Genomic DNA, 20,498 nt, shown 5'->3' with positions numbered 1-20,498 from the left:
GGAGGCAGCCTCCAGTGGCCACTCCAGGGACTGCGGTTTCCAGCAGTTCCGTGCTGGCCTAATTTTTCAGGCCCTATAGATTACAACTGAGTACTTTCTCACGTGACAAAAAGATGCTGCTACGAGTAAAGAGAGCTAGTTTAGGTCTTTAGGAGCCATTTGGGATCTTCAGGGGAAAGCTAAATTGCTTGTATTTCAAGTAGGGGGGGGGAAAAACTGTGAAAGTGAAAGATGCAAGCTTTGTCTTCTATATGCTCAAATTGAAGCATTTGTAAGCAGCCGACTGATGCTGCAAGAAATGCAGTGTAGTTCTCAAGAACTCCTTAGGCAGCAGTGAGAAACAAGTGATATTACAAGAAAAGAGAATGATTAAAGCCTAATATGGCACAGCAGAGAGGGGAGAGAGAGGTGATTTATCCCTTCACGGCCTTTTGACACTAAATTAAACTGTTGAGTCCATTCCCCCGTGCCAGCTAGTTATCTTTCCAGGCTAATTTAACACTATAATTTACATTCCATATAAAATACATCCTGATGTGGTGCTGTCAAGGCCGTACATCATTTACAGAGAGTGCTCCAGTTTCAGTGAAAAGGACAGAATTAGATCATATTCATGATGCAATTAAACACTTCAGTGGGAATCGATGTAAAACCGATGAGCCCTGAAAACAATGCATATGGCTGAGAACATTAGAACACATTACCTACCCTCGGATCTCTCGCTCCACAGACGCAATTTAAAATCCTCCACTACTCCACTCTCTGTCTCTGCAGATTCATAACGCACAGCGATAATAAATGAATTTTTCACAAAATTATTCAACTACTAAATTGCCCATGGTAACTGAGTATCAGATGAAAGTGATGTGAATTATTAAGTAAGGAAACTGTTTGTTCTCACCATGGGTGTAATAATCAGCTAAATGAGGAAGAGAAGGGGCGCAAGAGGGGCAGGTTACAGTAGAGGAAGATCTCATAGTAAACATCAGTGTTGATGTTTTTTTTAAAAAAAATAAAAAAATTAAAAAAATGGGGAAACTCTGTCTGCCGCCTGGGCCTCCAGCTGGGATGATGGTATCGACCAATTTCCCTAGGGCGGCAGTGTGGGTTTTCTTATGGATACCGAGAGCAGAGAGAGCATTACGAGGCACTGCTGCACATTCTCATGTAAAACTGGCAACAGGCCCTGTGAAGCTGGCAAAAACCACTGCAACAGCCAGCCAACGTTACACCACCTCACCACATTTTACATAATCAGACAGACAGCGCAGCAGACCACACACTCACACCGCTCCACTCCAGATCACATCAACTACCTGTCACACTCCTCTCCACAGCCATCACGCTCGTTTTGATTGGCTTAGAGCCACAGAAGCTGAAAAACCTTTACAAAGCAAGCTCCAAAAATACATTTCTCAAACCCTTCCATTAATCACCATTTGCCTATTCAATTCTCCGCGCTAAACCCATTTCTGCTTTCAAAGCCCGAACTTGTTGATGGCAAGAAAGTAGACAAATGTAATGAAATTCAGAATTTAAGAGCCGTGCGGGGGGGAGCAGAGGTAAAGCAATTTGTAACCATTTCTGACAGGATGAGTTGGCCTCTCCAACTGAAACAGTAATTATGTTTAATGGTCCTTTAATCTGTCCATCAGGCAGGAGGTGAGCGGCCGGGTCAGCCTAAAGTGTTTCGGGCGTCACGGCGTGTCACAGTGCAGTCAGAAGGGCGAGGTGCTCCACGAGGAGTGCCAGGACTGCTCGCCTCACCACACAACATCTGCAGGTCCCCCTCCAACACACACATTAGTCAACGAATCATCCACCTACCGACCTCCTCCTGCATTAAAAAAAAAACCCCAACAAAAACGCTTACAGCTGGACTATGAAGCGGCGGCGAGAGATAAACAGGCTCCCTCAATAGCTATGAAGAGAGCAAATGAGTGAGCAAAAGTGTGGGCATCTCAAAAGTTTGATGTAATTTGCTAAAATTTTAATCACCCAGGATATGATGGGTACATTACACCCTCTGCTCTGGTGAGAATTCCAAAGTATTGTGTCCAGCTGGTGCCCTGGCTCTCCGCCATCACCATTAATCTGCACCTCTGAAGGGATTTCTTAAAGAATCACAACTAATGAAAGCTGGATCGGAGCTCCGCTGATTCCAGTTGACATCATAAGTCCCAGGTCATGTCCCTTACATACCTCGGCAGCCCCGTGCACAGGAAGAGCATTCCAAGATGGCACTGGGTCAATCCCAATAGTAATAGCAGAGACACGGGGCCCCATACAAAAACAAGGGTGAACAAATAGTACCTTTGTACCCAGAGTCATTTGCACCCAGCTCAGGCGCTTGGCTATCTCAGAGCTTGGCAGATAGAGCTCCCAGTCCCTGCTATGCATCTGCACTTGTGCTGTATTTGTTATCTTGGACAAGCATTCTCCCTCACCGTTTCACTGGCCAAATAGAGAGGGGGGAGAAAACGAATCACTCCTAGACCTACTCCTGTTGTTCCTTCAGCTGTCAACACTTCTCACAGACTTCACCCCCGCCTAGCCACATCGATACAGAGAAGTGACTGCCGTTTGCTTTATGATTGCCTTGTTTTATTCTCTCGGCCGGGCTTTTTCCTCAGCCTTCACAGCTCTAATCAGAAAGCCTCGCCTGGACAACAGAGGCATTGTCTCTTAAACTGAAAGAGGCTGTGGATCAGTGAATCCCTTTCCATTTTCCCACTTTATTAGCCCGCCGGCACACCACTGTTTATACTAGAGGGTATTCTGTGTTTGCTAAGAACAATTACAGTATGAAAAATGATCCGTCAATGCCATCTATCAGGCCAGAGTTGACAGGAATCCTATAGACAGGGCAGCCATTCGTCCCCCGCTCCCCATCTCTGGGGTCCCATGCTTTAGTATCCATGACAACATGCAAGCCACTTGCCACGCTTGCCACTTCACAGTGAGAGATGAGCGCCCGTGAGGGGCTTTGAAAATTAGCCTTTGACACCCCGTGTTCCACTGCGCTCCCACCCTCCTCGCATGCAGTCCAGACCCTTTGGGGAGGCCTCGGAACAATCCCGATCCTTCTCCGCATTCAACCTCACACAAACAAAAGCAGACTCTACGCGCTACTATAAACATACTTCTTTAGGGTCTCGCGGTGTCAGTTTTATTGTGCCTGAGCTATATGATTCTCAACATTAACCTCACAGCTACATTACCTATCCGCCAATGGAAATGAAAGAGAAGCACGACTTGGCCGGCATCCATAAAAACGGGGTGAAAAATACAACGGCTGAAACTGAAAGGCTGAGAGGTGCCTGACTGCACATGAGCTGCCAGCACATTACCAGACAGATCCAGCTGTTTGACCCCTCCGCTCCCCATTTCTTAAATGACTTTGTGAAAAAGTAACATCTGTCAAAAAAATACAGATTTGCTTTTTCACCGTGCAGATGGACCAGTGAACTGTAACATGCAGTGCTTTTACAATAAACTACAATACTTCTTTTAATGATGCCATAATGTCCATGTCTACATTCAAATCATTGATTGTTTTGGCTTATTTGTTTGTGGGAGTTTTTTTGCATGACCAAAAATACTGTTAAAGTTTATTTTAAGTTTAGACTAGAAGTCATGGCTGCGTTTGGTAAAATGTGGCATTCGGCAGAGTTCCCATAACCTTGGAGTGTAAGGAGTGTCTTGTGGAAACAAAACAAAAGCTTGTTATAGTTCAAAGTAGACAAGAGACATCGGTGCCAAATTGTAAATATAGATAAATATGACTATAATACACTTTACAGTACCTTCATGTTTAAGCAGTAAAAACACTTTATTAAAATTACAGTAGGTGCCATGAAAAATAGAAGCTAGCAATCTCGCTGCCAGTACAATTATTTAATCTGATTATTGCGAGATATCAAGAGATCAATGTCCAAAAGTTCCTTAAAATTCTCAAACGCGACTGCAAACACTTAAAGTGACTAAGTGATTTAAGTCTAAGAGATGTTGCTGCTGTTCCCATTTGACTCCCAGACACACCTCTTTGGGGTTGTGTTTATGCCATAAAACCACACTTGGCAGCTGAGGATCATATTACTAGCGTGAAAGAAACAAACAAAGCTGTGCAAACGTGGTGCGCTGTCAGAAGCAACGGTTTTAACGGCTTGTGATTAATCATATTTGGAGAAACATTAAAGGGAAAAGGAGGGAAACTGGCTCCAGCACTAGGAGGTAAGGGTGTCAACTGATATAACCCACCACTGACATCAAGCAGAGCCAGCTAGCTCATTGATGTGGCAGCGTCTCATTTTCACCAGTTTGGAAGCAGACAGTTTTGCAGTGCCTTGCGGTTCTTAATTATCTTCCGACTTTGTCTAATTCAATCAACACAACTCAGATCTAGCTGCGAAATGGCACTCACATCCCCTCAAGCTCAGCAAGTCAAAAAACACTGAATAAGTGGAACAGTCAAACTGACAAAATGGCATAGCACATGAGAAATAACTGTTATTTTATCTCCCGGGCTGAGACCTCATCCACAGCAGAGGGGATGAGGGGAGGCTGGGAAAGCATCCAATCAGCTTTTTGTTTTTGGTTACAAGGCTGCATTCAGGGGGGAAACACAGGAGTCGAGCGCTTTGATGACGCTGCAGATGCCGCCTTGCTGAGCACTGTGAGATCACCGCGTTAGCCGAGACTCTTGAGGTCCCTTTGCTCGGATGCTTCCTGGCGAATCTAATATCCTGTTAACACAATTGCATCCAACTATGTTGTCATGTGTCAGGACAGTACGCTCTTTCAGCCGTCCTCTTCACAACCATACATTTTAAATCGACAACAAGACAAACACATGCGCAGACCCACACTGGGAGAATTTAAAAGGTCATTAGGGATTAAATTGCTTCCTAATTTGCCATTTTAAAAGCGAACGACATAACGAGAGGAGGTGGGGAGGCCAAACCCGATCCCCACCGAAATCCTTTTCCACATTACCTCCATTCCCACCCATTTCACCTCCCATCTAATTCCAAGGGCCACAGCATTATTAGATTTTGACATTATTAGCCCAAATAGCAGAGAGGCCCCACTGTCATTATAAAGCCTTTACTTTTTGCGCTGACTGCCAAATCTGTTTTGCACCAGCTACACACTGCCAAACCCAACAATGGCAGATTAGTGAAGCCCTTCTCTTGTTGCAGCAGAGGTTAATATAAAGTGACAGGGCTAAGTCCGCTCCGATTAAGTATGCTGAGAGATATTACGGCAGTTTGTTACATCAGATCGTTATTGGATTAAACAGCATGCACAACAATGAAAGTTTAATTTTAATTTTCAGCAGGAATATAAAATAGGCTCTAAGAGCGCTCCTGTCAGAACAAAGGCAGTATTACAATACCTTCTTGTTTTTGCCCCCCCGCCTCCCCGTTTGCCATTTCTGGAGTGGCAGACATGAGAAAATATGATGGTAAGTGAGGATGTCAACCTTTAGGGGGTTTTTTCCTCCCAGAAGTTAATGCATTATTTATAAACCAACAAAATTCAAATGCACTTCACAAACCAGGAAAAAAAACATAAGGGAATACAGCAGGTATCAGAAATAGTATGAGTCATATAATTCTCATAATCTTCCTTACTGTTTATTGGTCGGGTCATCTACTGCTGTGCTGCTTGCAGCGATAGCCCAGTTGGCCAATGCATTGTTAGCTCTGCAAGAGGTCACTGCACCTGACCAATAAGCTGTTATTAATCCTCACAGAGTCATCCATTAGGCATCCAATTTTTATGACCCTCTTTTTTTATTAGATGTGCTATCAGCTGTCCATACCTGACAGAATTATTGACTTCCTCATCTTCCTTTTCCCAGAAGATGTTGGGTCAGGTAGACTGAACCTGAAGCCAGGGTAGCAGGTAGTGTGGGGCTGAATCTGGCAGTCTCCTGGGGTGTTCCCCCACTGTCCCGTTACCACCGATAAATCTCTGTGCTTTACGATTAGGTACATAAAATGAGTCATAGATCTGAACGGTAAATAAGAGCTTGTCAGTGGGGCTGACGCCAAGCCCAGCTCCTCCCCCACTTCCTCCTCTGCCAGATAGTCCCTCTGTACCCCAGCCATCAGACTGCTGCTATTGAGCTGGGGCTAAAAAGGCTCCAATAAATAAGCCTGATATTTCCCTCTGGACTTCTACGGTGCCACCCTGAAGCATGCTTGCATACACTGAACAAACAAACAAAACAAAAAAAATAAAGTTCCCGCATCAGAAACTGGACTGCCTGGACAATAACAAAGGTTTATTTCTTGTTTTTCAAATTCAGAAAAGTATTGAAAAATATTAAGTACTCTTTGCCTGTAATTACTCCTCTCAGATAGAAAAGGAAGTCAATGGATCAATCCATCTCAAGTATATTCAAACTGTATGCTGGACTCCGAGACACTGATGTCTTTTAATGGACCTTCAATCCATACTTGCAATTAAGCATGCAAAATCTCCCATTAAGTAACTCCATTTACAGTGTATTTACTCTAGAGCTGTTTGGGTTTTTTCCTAGAGTGTCTTCCACGAGGCTGAGAGAGCAGCAGCGAGATGACCTGAGGGAGGCCTGATGGTCTCAAAATGCACTCGCACAAAGACGGACACTTCCTCTGCAGCGCCAGCTAATCATTGTTGCCGATTTCGTTTACACTGTTCCAAAACGACTCCCTGAATGACCACCTTCGCATATTAAACAGACAAACAGACAATAGGGACAGACTGTTAGAGGACATGAGAGCAGCTAAACACCAGCAATGTCATGACAGTCTGGGGAGAGGCAGACTCATAATGCTGTATGTACAAATGGGAATCTACCGGGTGATTGATAGCATATTAAACAGAATTGTGTTACTGCCTATCCACTGCACATTTTGACAAGGCACCTGCAAAACTGTTTTCAACATACATCAGCACCTATTCAGCATAACTGCATATAAAGTGCACTACATCTCTCTGTACCAGGGAAAAAAAAGGCTATCAGTAGAAATAGGTCTAGAGAGGAAAGCAGAGAAAGTGCATGGCTACAGGCATGCAATCAACTAAGAATTCAAAATCTCGCCCAGTTTATACAGTTCTATAATCAGAGAGCAAAGAAGGAAAACAACGCCATTGGCGGTGCACCAAAGAGATTCAAAACATTTTCATTAGTGAGCAAAAAATAAGTACTTCTTACAGAGAGCATTGCTTCTTTTTGCATAAGTTTGATGTTTAAGAGGGAAGATTAGATGGAGGACAGGGGGTTTTATGTCAAGTCTAAGCTCTGCAAGAGCCTTTCTCACTAGTTACACCATCTGATTAGGACTCTTGTTATCCCGAGTGTTTCATCCATCGAATGGAAACTGGAGCATCAAAAATATAAAGCAAAAATAAAGCTGTAACAAGTAACTGTAACCCAAGTTGATTATATCCAGGGCAGGGTAATGTAGAAACGTCAGGTTACTCTTGGTTCTGCTCTCCATTAAAAATATATAAAGTCAGAAACATTTCTACGTAGGGCTGTTCGATATAACGATATATATCGGATGACGATATAAAAACGTCTATCGTTTCATTTTATGCTATTGTTTGTTTCGTGGTGTCGCAAAATAAACTGTTTACGGCAATATTTTCTCATCGTTTTGATGGTTACTGTAGTGGCTATATTAATGTATTAAAGTTCTCTCTTTCTCTTATATTTAATATAACCACACTAAGGATGGACAAGCGCCTGTTTTTATGTGTTGTCATTAGCAACAAGGACGGTAACACCATCGCGTGTCCGCTTATGTTCCACATAAACATTTCACAATAAAGCTCAAGATCCTGTTGAGACTTTTCAAAATAAACTGAATCACGTGAAAGAGCAGATTATTTACAGATGAGAAGTAAAAAAGAGCCGCCAGGTGCTAAAAAATAAAACTTAGACTCAAACGTTAGAACAGGCTTTTCCCCGCAGCACGCCGTGTAATAAATACTCACAAAGAAAACGGCGGCCTTTACAACTTATGTCTAAAAATGTATCGTTTCATGCATCTGTTAAAACACTCCAGCTACATGACGCGCAGCTGGAAACACTTCCCGCAAGTCGAGCTGCCCGAGATTCACATAATTTACAGAAAATGTTACATTTTTGTGATTTATGTCGTTATTGGGACGATAGAATTCTTATATCGGGGTATGAGATTTTGGTCATATCGCACAGCCCTATTTCTACGCTGACATTAAGGAACAGCCTGGCAATTCAGGGCTGCATGGTGGTGCACAAATATTACGACGCAAGGAAGCATCAGAGCGCTGGTTTTAAGCAACCGTATGTCAATGTGTACTTATACAACTATGTGCCAGTGTTGCATTGCCATAATGCCAACAAGCCACACTAACACCATCTTGGTAATAAGGCAGGCATGTCACCAAGTCATGCCAGTGCCATTTGCCAATATTTTGAATAAGTCAATATGCCATTCGGTGTGTCCTTATGTCATATATCACAGTCAATATGCCAGCAAAGCAGTGGGACCCAGATCCCTGTGGAGGCCAGTGCAATGACAGCAACATCATTACATCATGATATGGTCAATATGTCAAAATGTCATTATGTCACGATATGCTCAATATACAAATATGTAAATAAGCCAAAATGTCATTATGTCAGTACAGCGGTAAGTCATTATGTGAGTGTGATATCATTACGCCAAAGGGTCACTGCAATGATGCCCATGTCATTACACTGTGATACAAATTAGAGGATAATATCATGCCAGCGTATGCCACGTTATGTCAGTATCTCATAATACCACCGATTCGACACGCAATGATGCCAGTATGTTGTGAAACTACTGTGCACGTGGCACAGTGCCATGTTATCATGTAAAAGCAGAAAGATATTTCACCTTCTGTGTCTGTCAATCTGTAAATAGCATTTATATCTGTTTGTATATATGCACAATGCAGTTCTTCTATAGAAAAAAACAACCTGACAAACCTCAATGTCAGCCTTTGTAAATGGAATTTAGTCACTGCTTGCCGAGCTACGTCCTAGGAATCTTACTGTTTTTGTCCAGCCACCCACTCCACTGCTTACTCTACCTACAGTCAGTGTTTAGAACTGTGAAGAGAATATGTTCCCTCTGATTTTAGTCTATTGTCTTTTTATCCTTGTAGCTAGAATTTTCGTCTTTGTTTTGCGTTTTCCTCCCTCTCCCATCACTACCTTCTGTCTTCTTTTGTCCTTCTACGCCACATCACCTGCTCAGTCTTTTAGCTTCTGTGACCATGGATTAGTCTAGAACTTGCACACGGCTGTACATACAAAATCATACTATGCTTATAATTATTTAAACTTTGATTAACTGATTTAATCCAGTCAGCAGAGAACACTATTGATTGGATTAGATATTGCACCATCTGGCCCCCCCCTACATATCGAGTCATAACTAGACATCGTCAGCAGTTGCAGAGAGGTTCTGAACATTAAGTTTATGGGCTCCTCATTATTTAACATGTTAGGGTCTCCCCACAGCCCAATGAAATTTTGATGGCAGTATTACAGCTAGTTTGTTGGCTCTTCACTCCTACTCACTACTTAGGCAGATGTAAATGTGTAAGAGATGTCTCTTTGGACAGACCCATGTTTCACACAGGAAAAGATACTAGACTAATCCACCTTTCTGCTCTGATGTGAATTCATATTCGATGTGATCTTCCAAAGAGTCTGATCAGAGAGCACTGGATGTTGGTTGTTGCTGTTGTTACAGGCCTCTGTCTGGACAGGCCCAGGACTGCAGTGGTGCAATGATCTGCCTAAGCCATTTCCTGCCTTCCCATCTACATAGTGTAAAAAACAAACATTCCTGTAAATAAAGACGGCTGTCCAACAACTGTCTTCCCAGCGACAATGCTATTGACCATAGTCAGATGCTCCACTGATTAAAAATTGATCCATTTTGAAAAATCTAATCAACTGAATAGGTTTCCTTCATACGTGGGGTGGGGTTAGGTGCTTTTGTTGAGGGGGTTGCAGAGGGGGGGGATTGAGCAGCTGCTGACACAGGGAGGGAGACCTGTTATTAACCCGTGCACCTCCATGCAGCCCCGTGCACCCTGATCCCCACTTCACCTCCCCCTGCGCCCCGGGACCAGACAGGGACCAGACGGTCTGAATTATTCAGCAGTCTGAGAGAAGCTCCGGCCACTTGGCCTATTAATGCCTGACAGTAGAGGCTAGTGGCTCTAATGGCCAGCCTGGAGAAGCCCCAGTTCCCAGTGGATGCAAGTAGGCCTGCTAACGCTAGGCTTCAGGGGATGTGAGAGTGAATTCATCAGAGGCCGAGGTCGCGGCAGGTTAATGATGCCGCACGTCTAGACGGACGCTGGACTCACACCCTGCCCAAAAGGCAGCGGGGAATGGGGGTGGGATGCAATAATATTTTTATCTTTGAAGGAGAACCAGCACTGCAATATTAAGTCTTGAGGCTTATTTATGAAGGAGCGGCGTTGTTGACTTTGGCCATGATCCGCAATTGACTTGAGGGTGTCCCTTTAAAAATAACAGAGAACAATGAATATCTCCAATCCCGCTGATATGACTCGGCTTCATGTTATGTTCTGGTAGTCCTCCTGTTATTTAGTGCTAAATGAAAAGGAAGCATGAAGAGTAGCATTTATCACAAATGGATAAAATGTACAGACGTAGCTGAACAACGTTCATAACAGAGAGATCAAACAACTGTCAGCACAACCCAACTCTGATTACTCGCTAACCCTTATCATCATTGCACAAACAATGCCAACAGCTGGAGAGGCCCCTCAACTCTAACACAAAGTCACTCTGTAATCAGGGCATCTCCCCCAGAGAGAAAAGGGGATGACGCTCAGGGTGCGACTCATTTGGGAGCATCTCAGCTGCCATGTGCTCCATCACCATGGTGATCGTATGCATCCGCTCGATGCCTCGGAAGATGTAAAAAAAAAAATAAACGCAGGACCAATGAAAGATATTACCCCCTGGGTGCAGCGTGGAGGATCCAGTCAACAACTGCCGAGTATATGATCCGTGTGGCGTCTACCTGGAGATTCCTAATAGAGGAAGCTCTCAGACAAACAGTAATCATTTTTGCACTCAGTCATCATTCACTGTGAGGACAAACACATTATGAAGTCCAGGCAGAGAGGCAGAGGAAGGTATTCTTATTATCATCCACTAGAGATTTATACACTTCAAGGTTGAGTTCTTTGAGTGAGTGGGCTCGATCAGTCTGATGAAGTGCAATGAGTTTAGCCTTCAGTGGGTACTATATGTACCTGACTGTATGGCCACACAGCAGAAGCTCTTCCCTTATTCAGGATGCCAAGCGCTATTACTGTTGAGGTCAACATCGCTGCCATGATTGTGCCAAACCAAGGGCATCCTGCAGAAGGCTACCGAGGGGACACAGACACACTCCGCGCCCATTTGCACAAATGTAATTTCCCACCATCTCCCCTCACTCAAGGTGACCAAGCACATAACTCAGAGACCCATGTGAGATGATCCTGATGGACTTGTCGCAGCAGAGAATGGCTTGCATTAAAACAATCTTGCCAAAGCATGCAGAAAAAAAGCTTCTTCAAGAAACTGTGAGCGCAAACAGAGGAGCAAAGCAATTATTTTGCTTGGCCAGAGCTAAAAATCATATGCTTATCATACAGAAAGCCTGAATTGCAGTCTAAATATTGGTACTGCATTAATAGTCAATTGGATGATTTCCATAGAGTGTCAATCGGAGATGAAAGTAATGTAAAGATATAAATTCCTGTGAGGTCTGTGCAGACCTCCTGCAGTGAAGGAGAATGAGAAGACTGTCCACTTCACATGCATGTCCTCTGATTTGTCCCTCCTCCACCACCACCTTAGCCACATTCCAGTTCCTCAGGCATACTGCTCCTCCTGCCGCATACAGCAAAAGCCTGGAGCAATGTTTAGCTAAACCTGCTGGCCTACGTAGGCAGTGAGAGTCCCCAGAGGGCTGAACAATCAGACAATTTCAAGATCATGAAGCATTAAACCAATTCCGGCAGGGTACACTAATTAAACAGCCGAGCCCGGCACAGCCAACCAATCCCCACAGAGCAATTAAATCCATCCCCTCTAAAACACTGTGGAACCTGTCTGGGGAAAACTGCCGAGAAGTGAGAGAGCGAGAAAGAGGGAGAACGATAGAGTGTGGGGGGAGTGAGGGGTAGGAGGAAAATATCATAAAATTCATCTGGAAAAAAAAAGAGGAAAAAAAACTATAGGGGGAATGCAGCAGGAGGCTAACAAGGGAAATTGAAAAAAGCGAGTCTCAATTCACTTCTTTGTTCTTTCCTCTATTTTTTGTCATTAATATTCAAAATGTCTGCCTTTATTCTCAGACGAGGAGGTGTGTGTGCGTGTGGGGGGGGTGACCACATTTAAATTCAAAAATAGTGACCCTGTTGCGATCAAAAGTTGCATATTTAATTAAGATTACAAGGTCTGGAAAGCACTCGTGAGACTGAAGGGAAAGACAGAATAGCCTCAAGGCCTATATTACACACCGGCAGAGCTGCTAACACAGTTGCAAACCCTAATCAATACCCCGATGCTCTCCTCCACGAAAGTAAATGAACAGGTGACAATGGAAGCATGACATCACTGGGCTTTTCAGGGAACAACAAAGCTTGAGAAAGTGAGAGGCAGGAAGCAGCGGAAAGATTGAAAGTGATTTCTGGGTAGCTCCCACACGCCAGAAAAAAAAATGCATTTGTTAACCTGTATAATTGCCGATATTAATAACTTGTGATTAAAAAAAAGAAAAGAAGGGCAATCTCCTTTCCCAACAATCTTATGGTTAGGTGAAGCAAATTCTCCCACTGTTTACCCATTTCTCCAGAGTGGCTCGGACAAAGTGCAAGTGTATTTTGGCGGTGCTGAAGAGGAGCAGAGAACACCACAGGGGTATGACTCTGGTGGAAGCAAACCAGAGGTGTGGACAGGGAGGCAGACCTGCTCTTTTCTCTCCCCCGACTGAGGCGACGTATAAATCAAGAGCCGAGCTTCACGTCTCCACTTCCTGTTCCTCTCCATTAAAAATGATAAACTGTACCTCTTGAAGCCGCTCGCTCGCTTTAGGGTCCCGGTCTGCACCTTCCTGGTGGAAGAAGCGGGCAGAGTGCGCGGCTCAGATTTATTCCATCCCCTCCCATTGTTGGAGATGAATAAGGGAGTAATTAACTGTGTGGGGGTAGCAGCTGCACAAAGACGAGACCGGCTAACACAACAAGCCCGATCCATCTGCTTTTGCTATAACACACCTTTTGTGTTATTTTGATAAATAAGAGCACATCTGCTTAGTAATAACAAATGCTGCTTTAATACTCAAAAGACTGTCTTTCGTGGTTCTTCTCTCTTCCCACTTAAATGAGGACAAATGGGCCTTACAAATCGGTGGCATGCGTAAGACTAGTATTCCTCCAGTCTGGTAAACACACTCTGAGCACTGGCACATAATGAGAGTGGCTGAGATCCCCGAAGACAACCTGGAGAAGGTTAGTGAAGCATTGATCTCATGAGTGCGCGCCGAGCTCAGGGGCACCCTTCACACCACGCAAACCCACGTTACCAGACAACCAGCATCAGAACACAGAAAACCTGGCAGCTGCACATTTGGAGGGTTAAAAAACAAAACAAAAATGTGTTTTTTCTTCCTTCATGAAGGACAAAATGGACAATAGGGGAATAAACTACAGCAACTGAAACCCTCCCAAATACAGCTGAGGCACGTTATTTAGAGAGATGGAGACACAGAGAGAGCGAGAGAGAGAGGGCAACAGGATTCATTGTAAGCCTAGTAAAATGAACAAGAAAGGACTGCTGCTCAATACGTCTGCAGTGGCGTCAGACAGTCAAAACAAATAAAGCCAAGGCCGCGGTGGAGAAACGCAGCTCAATATGGACTTACTGGGCAGGGGACTGGCTGTCAGCAGGGAGAGGACACAGCTTTATACCAATGCCGATGAGCCATTAGCTCTCTCCTCGCGATGCTTCCGCCTGCCTCACTGCGAGCGAAGAAGAGGCTGCCCTACCGCCATGGAGCCATCCTCCAGCACACTAATGTGTCCCTGAAGTTTTGTTAAAGCTGGTTATTTACTCCTGCAAAACAATTGCTCCAGCCTAGGGGCAGCAGTATGAAGAACACACTGCTATGAAAAATCTGGCGTCTCTTGCTATGAAGCACTGTCAACTACCAAGGGGGTGTTCTTGTTGAAACATTGGAAGTACTGTGGGTTTTTTTTATGTTTTTACCCACAATACCACACGAGAGAAAACAACTAATATGCATAACTTCAAGAAGGTAGCAAATTACAACACAGGTAAATGGAAAAAAATCTTAGTAGTCATTAGCCACAGTAATTTGGGATCAGTGCTATGAAATCATGTGCGAGGTATGTCAATTTCTGTTGCTGTGACTGAAAAGGGTCTACTCACATAACACACACGCACACTCGCATGTGCACACGCACACACTTTCTCACTTACCTCTAGTGGTATCTATTCTTGGAGATAGGGAAGAATCAGAGACTCAAAACCTGAGTGAATAAAAGCAAACCTTTCTTTGGTAGAAAATACTTCCAATAAAAAATCCATTAAAAAAATTACAAATCACTCAGGGAAATATTGTGTTTTCTAAGCCCAACCTTAGACCACCATACCTCCATACTACAGTTCTGCATCACACAGCATTTCAGTCGCTGAGCGCGGCGCCTCATAAAATTTGTGACAATCCTCTAAGCGAGGTTGAGGCAAAAAAAAACATCTGGCACAAGTCATTTAACAATAGTGTCATTACATAGTTTGTCCAGCAGAGCAACCTCAGATCCATTATTTAAAACGCTTCTTTACTTTCAGTACTGCAGCTGCCCTCACAAATGACTCCCAGCAAACACGCCTGAAACAGACAAATCATCTCCAAAACTGGTCAAAGTATGGCACCAAAAACACGACCACAGACACACGGATGTGGACGTCTTCACCACGAATAACATGTCCAGCCAGAGAAAGCAAGAAATACCAATCAGATTAAAACAATGAAAAAATTTAATGTGTGTCTTTTTTTTCAGTAAAACTATATATGACTGACAACTAATTTGGTTACTAAATGGTTGTGAACAGCTCTGTGTACACAGACTAGCATTAATGAGCCTGTTTATTTAAACATAGAACTTTTAAGTCATCTATGTCTGTGACTACTTGAAGTCCGGAGCCAGCTAATTATTATTCCATGTTGAAAGTTTCACAAGACTGCAAACATGCAACTGGGATATATGACTTCGTCACATTCACCACAAAGGATTGTGGGCCAGAATAGCCAGGAAGGCACGCTGACTTGCACGCTGGAAAATGCAAAAACAAAAGCATTACATATGACATACTGGGACCAGTGTTAACAATAACCATCATAATGGAAGTAGTACACCTTAACACTGGTTGACACCTGCCATAATACTACTAAAAGTGCAAAAAAAGACACGAGAGAGACTCTACCTGCACCAGAAATTTTTTTTACCCAATTCAATTGCAAACTAATAGACCGACTCCTTCGTAATGCCATTTTAACAGCCAAGATGGGAACTGACTGCAAGTGTTCACAGACCTGGTTCCCATCTTCAAAGCATTTCAAAGACAGAAAAATCACAAGTTCATTGGCTATGGTCGCGATAATTCTGGTTGTGCTGCAGTGTTCAACCACTGTTTTCCCTGTGATTGTAGCATAATTGGAGACTCTAAACTGCTCATAGGTGTGAATGCAGGAGTGAATGTGAGTGTGAATGGATGTCTGTGTCCATGTGTTAGCCCTGCAACACACTGGCAACCTGTCCAGGGACCCTGCCTCTCGCCCTAAGACACACACAGCTGGGATGGGCTCCAGCCCCCCCCAATGACCCTGAAAAAGGATAAGCGGAAGCGAATGGATGGATGGATGGATGGATGGATGGATGGATGGATGGATGGATGGATGGAGCATAAACAGCACATATGAAATATTTTCTGGCATATTGAAAAAAAACTGATGCTACTAACATACATACAGCATGCTAGCATCAGTACTGGAATGGTTTAGACTACAAGAATCATTAATTTCATAGTATCTCTTTTCTTGCTTAAGTGCTGTGAGCAGCGACGCACTCAGTGCTGCCAGTAGTGGCTGGAGGCTTCGCTACCGCATTGCTACTAAACGCTTTCGTACGGATGATGAAATGCGTGATTTCCAAAAGACGGAGATAAACTATGAGGCATAAAATAGTAGAGATAGATTGCAGATGTCATTTTTCTCCTCAAAGCTATAAAGACTGCGAAGGACATCACAATCAACAACACTTTATTTCCGTGGAGGAGCTATTTGAGAACGGTACTATGTTTGTAGCTGGTATTATCCAAACCTTTCATTTTACAGCTTTCAGGACATCTCAAGTTTACATAAACAGTAACATCATCACACCAGGGCTTATCAACCAAGAAAAAGAGAAACAGTCTGCAAACAGGAGCCCAAGCAAGGCAAAAATGATTGGATAGGTATGGAAATCTACTTGAAGGAAGGTCAAAGTGATTAAGCTGACATTAATGACAGGCCTAGTCTTCCTGTGAGAATGCTCACCGTAGCTGTCTCTAAACCCATTTGTCATTCTGCTTCCAACGCTGAAGCATCTGCTTTGAAGTCTCTACCACTAATGCTACACAGAGAGGTTAAACAGCTTAATGCTGAAGTCTGTTTCACTCCTCTCGCTCTCTAATGTTCCTCTCCGTTTTATGTACCGGGGGTTATGGCTCTTGGATTTCACATCTCAATTTGCCCCAGATAGTCGTGTAAAAGCTCCCCTTCTTTCTTATTTGCTTTGTTGTCACTGTCAAAAGGAAGAGAGGGGCAAGCTGAAGGATACCGAGGACCGTGACAGGCATGCCCCACCCATCGATTTACAGAAGTGGGAATAACAAAACCGCGTTAAGAAATGTTTATATGAGAGGCGAGCACAAGTGAGCTGGCTTTTACATTTGCACTTAATCTTGCAAAGATTTGAAAGACAAGTCTTGAAAAATGAGCTAATGAGCACTTTTAGCAGCCACCGTGGAGGTCAGCTTCAAATCCTTTTACATCAATCGCGGTATGTGAATAAAATGATACAGCCATTATGATAAATAAAACAAGATCTGAGGCGCTCTGGACTTACTCTCCACTAAAATGAGATTATGGTGACGCATGTGACATTAACAATATCTGCAAACAAATATATGAAAGCATGAATGAAAGGGAGACAGAGACCGATTTTCACAGCCAATTTGAGATTGCAGGGTGTGTGTGTGTGTGTGCGTGCGTGCGTGCGTGCGTGCGTGCGTGCGTGCGTGTGTGTGTGTGTGTGTGTGTGTGTGGAGGAGCTACTGGCAAACAGCACACAGAGCAGGCTGGCAGCGGAGGCAGCCAGGCTCACAGGCTGCAAAGCAATTTCACTGTTTGGCAATACTGTTGTCTCTGTGTGTGGATTAGAGCTGACACCAGAGCAACTGAGTCATGCTAAATGTAGTACAATCACAAGCTTTTGTTCCTGATCTAAAACCCCGCTGCCTCTTCGATTCATGCAAGAGACTTTGGAAACAACGCTGAGAAACGGTAACAAATAAGCAGAGTATTATTTCACCATATGAGCACAGCGTTGCGACATTACTAAAAAAAAAAAAAAAAGCTCAACAGAGGGATTACAGTGACTGGTAGTAAAGGCACAGAGCCCAAGTTTGCTGAAGGAAAATCTAATTGGCCTTTTAAGTCTGCTTTGACGATAGCCTTTTCTCCGACTTCTCAAAGGGCAATTAAAGGTAACATTATGTGTGATAACTAAACAAACCGTGACTGTAATCAAGCTGCATTTCCACCTGGTTTCACCACGGCTTCTCATCGCCAGACCATCCAAAAACACTCTCTTACTCCTCAGGTACCACACTGGCCCAGAGTTGCTTCTGAGCCTGGCAGGACCTGGCAGGACAGACCCTGACCCGTCCTTTTCATGCTCGCCCACGGAAATGCCATCTGGCTGGTGTGAATGATTACCACAGCAACGGCCGGGTGACCTGCAGCCAGCAGGAACCAAGGTCACTCCACCTCAGCACTTCGCACTTTCCCTGCCCTCTTTTCATCAGCCTGCAGGTGAATTATTCATCCTGTGCAACTCAAGAGGCACAAATCCACTGCACAAACACTGGAAAAAAAAAAAAAACGCACACTCGGTTTACTGATATAATAACTTGTAATGAGAAAATAAATGTTCCAGTGTGAACTGTTCAAATAAATAGCTTGCAGTTGTACTCTGCTAGAGCAAAAACTCGGGTTCTATATGGGAATAGATGGCGAAACGGCTGTAATGATTTTACATTACCGGAGCTGCTTTCTGCAGGATAATGTGATCAAATTTGTGGAAAAATATTAAAGGTTTCGGGGTTAAAAAAAACGAATAGAAGAAGAAAAGATTAATTTTCAACACGGCCACAACTTTCATCACATGCATGCGTGCAATGAGTTTTAACACTCTAATGAGTGAAAGTGAATGTGCACCTATCACAGGTACTAAAATACAAGACAGGTAGCAACATATGGATCTCAGCTTAGTTGCAGTCTAACACACCTGTATTTCTGCCTTTGCACACAATGACCTGTTTCCACCTGATTGGCTTATTGTTTATAATATGCACCACATACTTATAGTTCAAATGCCATCTACCTTCAAGGCATTCACTACTAGAGGTGTTATTTATTAATAAGCTGATAATAAACGTCCTGAAAGGGATTTACTACGTTATAGCAAAGGGTGCCTCATTAACAAGTATGAGTTAACACTTTTCTACAGGTACCATGAATTTAACTTGTACAGCTGGTTATTATAAGCCTTATTATCATCAGTTACCGAATGGGGGCTACCATTTTTTATTATATACCGCCACATTAGTACTCCTGACTGAGGGCATCCTTAAGGGGCACTTTACATTTAGCTCCTCGCCTACTGAGACGCATTTAATAATAATAAATATATATATATATTGCATGTATACGTCTATCATAAATCTGGTGCCGTGGTGACATGGTGAGAGCCAGCAGGGAGGACGCTGCATGAAGCCGCCAACAACAATAGCTCCCTCGCCCCTCTGGATCCCCAGCCTGGATGTGTGAGAGGTGTCCAGCGGCCGGGAGCTGGAATAACACTCGACCAACCGGAGAGCCACTAAGATCTGATTTCTGCTCCTCGGCAGGCTTTTCCGACAGAGCCGGACTGCCATGCCCCTGTCATCTCTCATGTTACAGAACATCAGTCAAACGGCAGAGACGGTGCCCTTGCGCCGGCCGAGGCTGATTTACAAACATTAGCGGGGAATACAATTACACAGCTTCCCCCGGCCGAGCAGCCCTATGCGGCTTCAGGATGGAGAGAGAGAGGGGGGAGAGGAGAGGAGCAGGGGTGGGGGGCGGAGTGGACACTGAAAACAGCGTTTAGCTTTCCTCAACCTTATTTCAACGTTTGCTTCCAGGACCAGGAGCGAGCTACGAGCCCGTCAGCGCCGTGCTTCATAAATCCAACTTTGAGTTTGAGTGGCTCAAGCTGTAGCCAAAGGCTACGGAGGCTGACATGCTATTTAACGGGACTACATGTTATGGCTGTGATACAAACAAACCGCTCACCTGCCACATTCTCCTCGCTATTAATCACAAACATTTTGGTGCCAGCGACATGACAGTCCAAAAAAATTTTTAAAAATTAAAAGAAAAAGAAAAAGGTCGTCTGTGAACCGCGAATAAACGCTGTGTGAATGTAGCCTAACAGTAGTCTACTGTGTCAATACAGCCCAAACACTAGTCCGCACATTAAATATTTTATCATAATAAAAATGTCCGAGCAAAATAACTAAATTAACTTTCCACGTCACACTTAAAAACTTCCCGACATGCAAATCCTTCGGAGCAGAAAATGTAAAATTCAAAGAAATGCACTGTAGCCTGCTGAAAGGTGCAGCAGCAACGCAACGACCGTCGACACAAACCGCATAAAACATTAAGCTGGGAGAAAAAGTTACAGCCTACGTCCAAGGACAGCGATTCGGAGGCGCATTAAAAGTTTCCGTACATGTAAGTACGGCTGTGCTCGTCGCGGACAATAATGAGTAAAAAAAAAAAAAAGAAGAAGAAGAAGAAGAAAAGCTAATGCATAAACATCAGTGCTGTCCGCGGTGCTGATCCCAGATCGGTGTGGCACAGAAGGCTGTGCTGCTCCGCGGTCGCTCCACCGCTGATCAATGATTGAACTGAACAAAGGCAGGAGAGGGATCAATTTCTAATAACTATCAATGCAAACAGCGCTTCCTTTCGCTTCACGTCCGCCCAAAACAAGCAAACACAACCCGGAGTACAGTAGCAAGGCATACCGCTGAAAAATAAAGCGAGAAAGGTGAG

General features: G+C 43.8%; 1 protein-coding gene across 2 annotated transcripts in view; it reads right to left on the bottom strand.

Annotated features, from left to right (window-relative positions):
* cux2b (cut-like homeobox 2b) overlaps window positions 1-20,498 on the bottom strand; it is a 98,017-nt gene that overhangs the window by 77,039 nt on the left and 480 nt on the right. The window contains exon 1 of one of the 2 annotated variants that reach the window (XM_086313420.1): window positions 19,731-20,418. The exons of the other annotated variant lie outside the window; for it this stretch is intronic. Within the exon in view, the coding sequence (XP_086169546.1) occupies window positions 19,731-19,739 (9 nt within the window). The 5' untranslated portion in view covers window positions 19,740-20,418. Of the gene's footprint in view, window positions 1-19,730; window positions 20,419-20,498 lie in introns of those variants that run through there. 2 annotated transcript variants of the gene reach the window in all.

Source organism: Aulonocara sp. 'chitande type north' Nkhata Bay, linkage group LG12 (genome assembly GCF_057382095.1).
Source record: "Aulonocara sp. 'chitande type north' Nkhata Bay isolate Kocher_YH1m ecotype deep benthic linkage group LG12, A_spYH_male_GT1.1, whole genome shotgun sequence".
Classification (NCBI taxonomy): domain Eukaryota; kingdom Metazoa; phylum Chordata; class Actinopteri; order Cichliformes; family Cichlidae; genus Aulonocara; species Aulonocara sp. 'chitande type north' Nkhata Bay.
The sequence above is the reverse complement of the archived record's forward strand: the minus strand, read 5'-3'. Positions and strand labels throughout refer to the sequence as shown.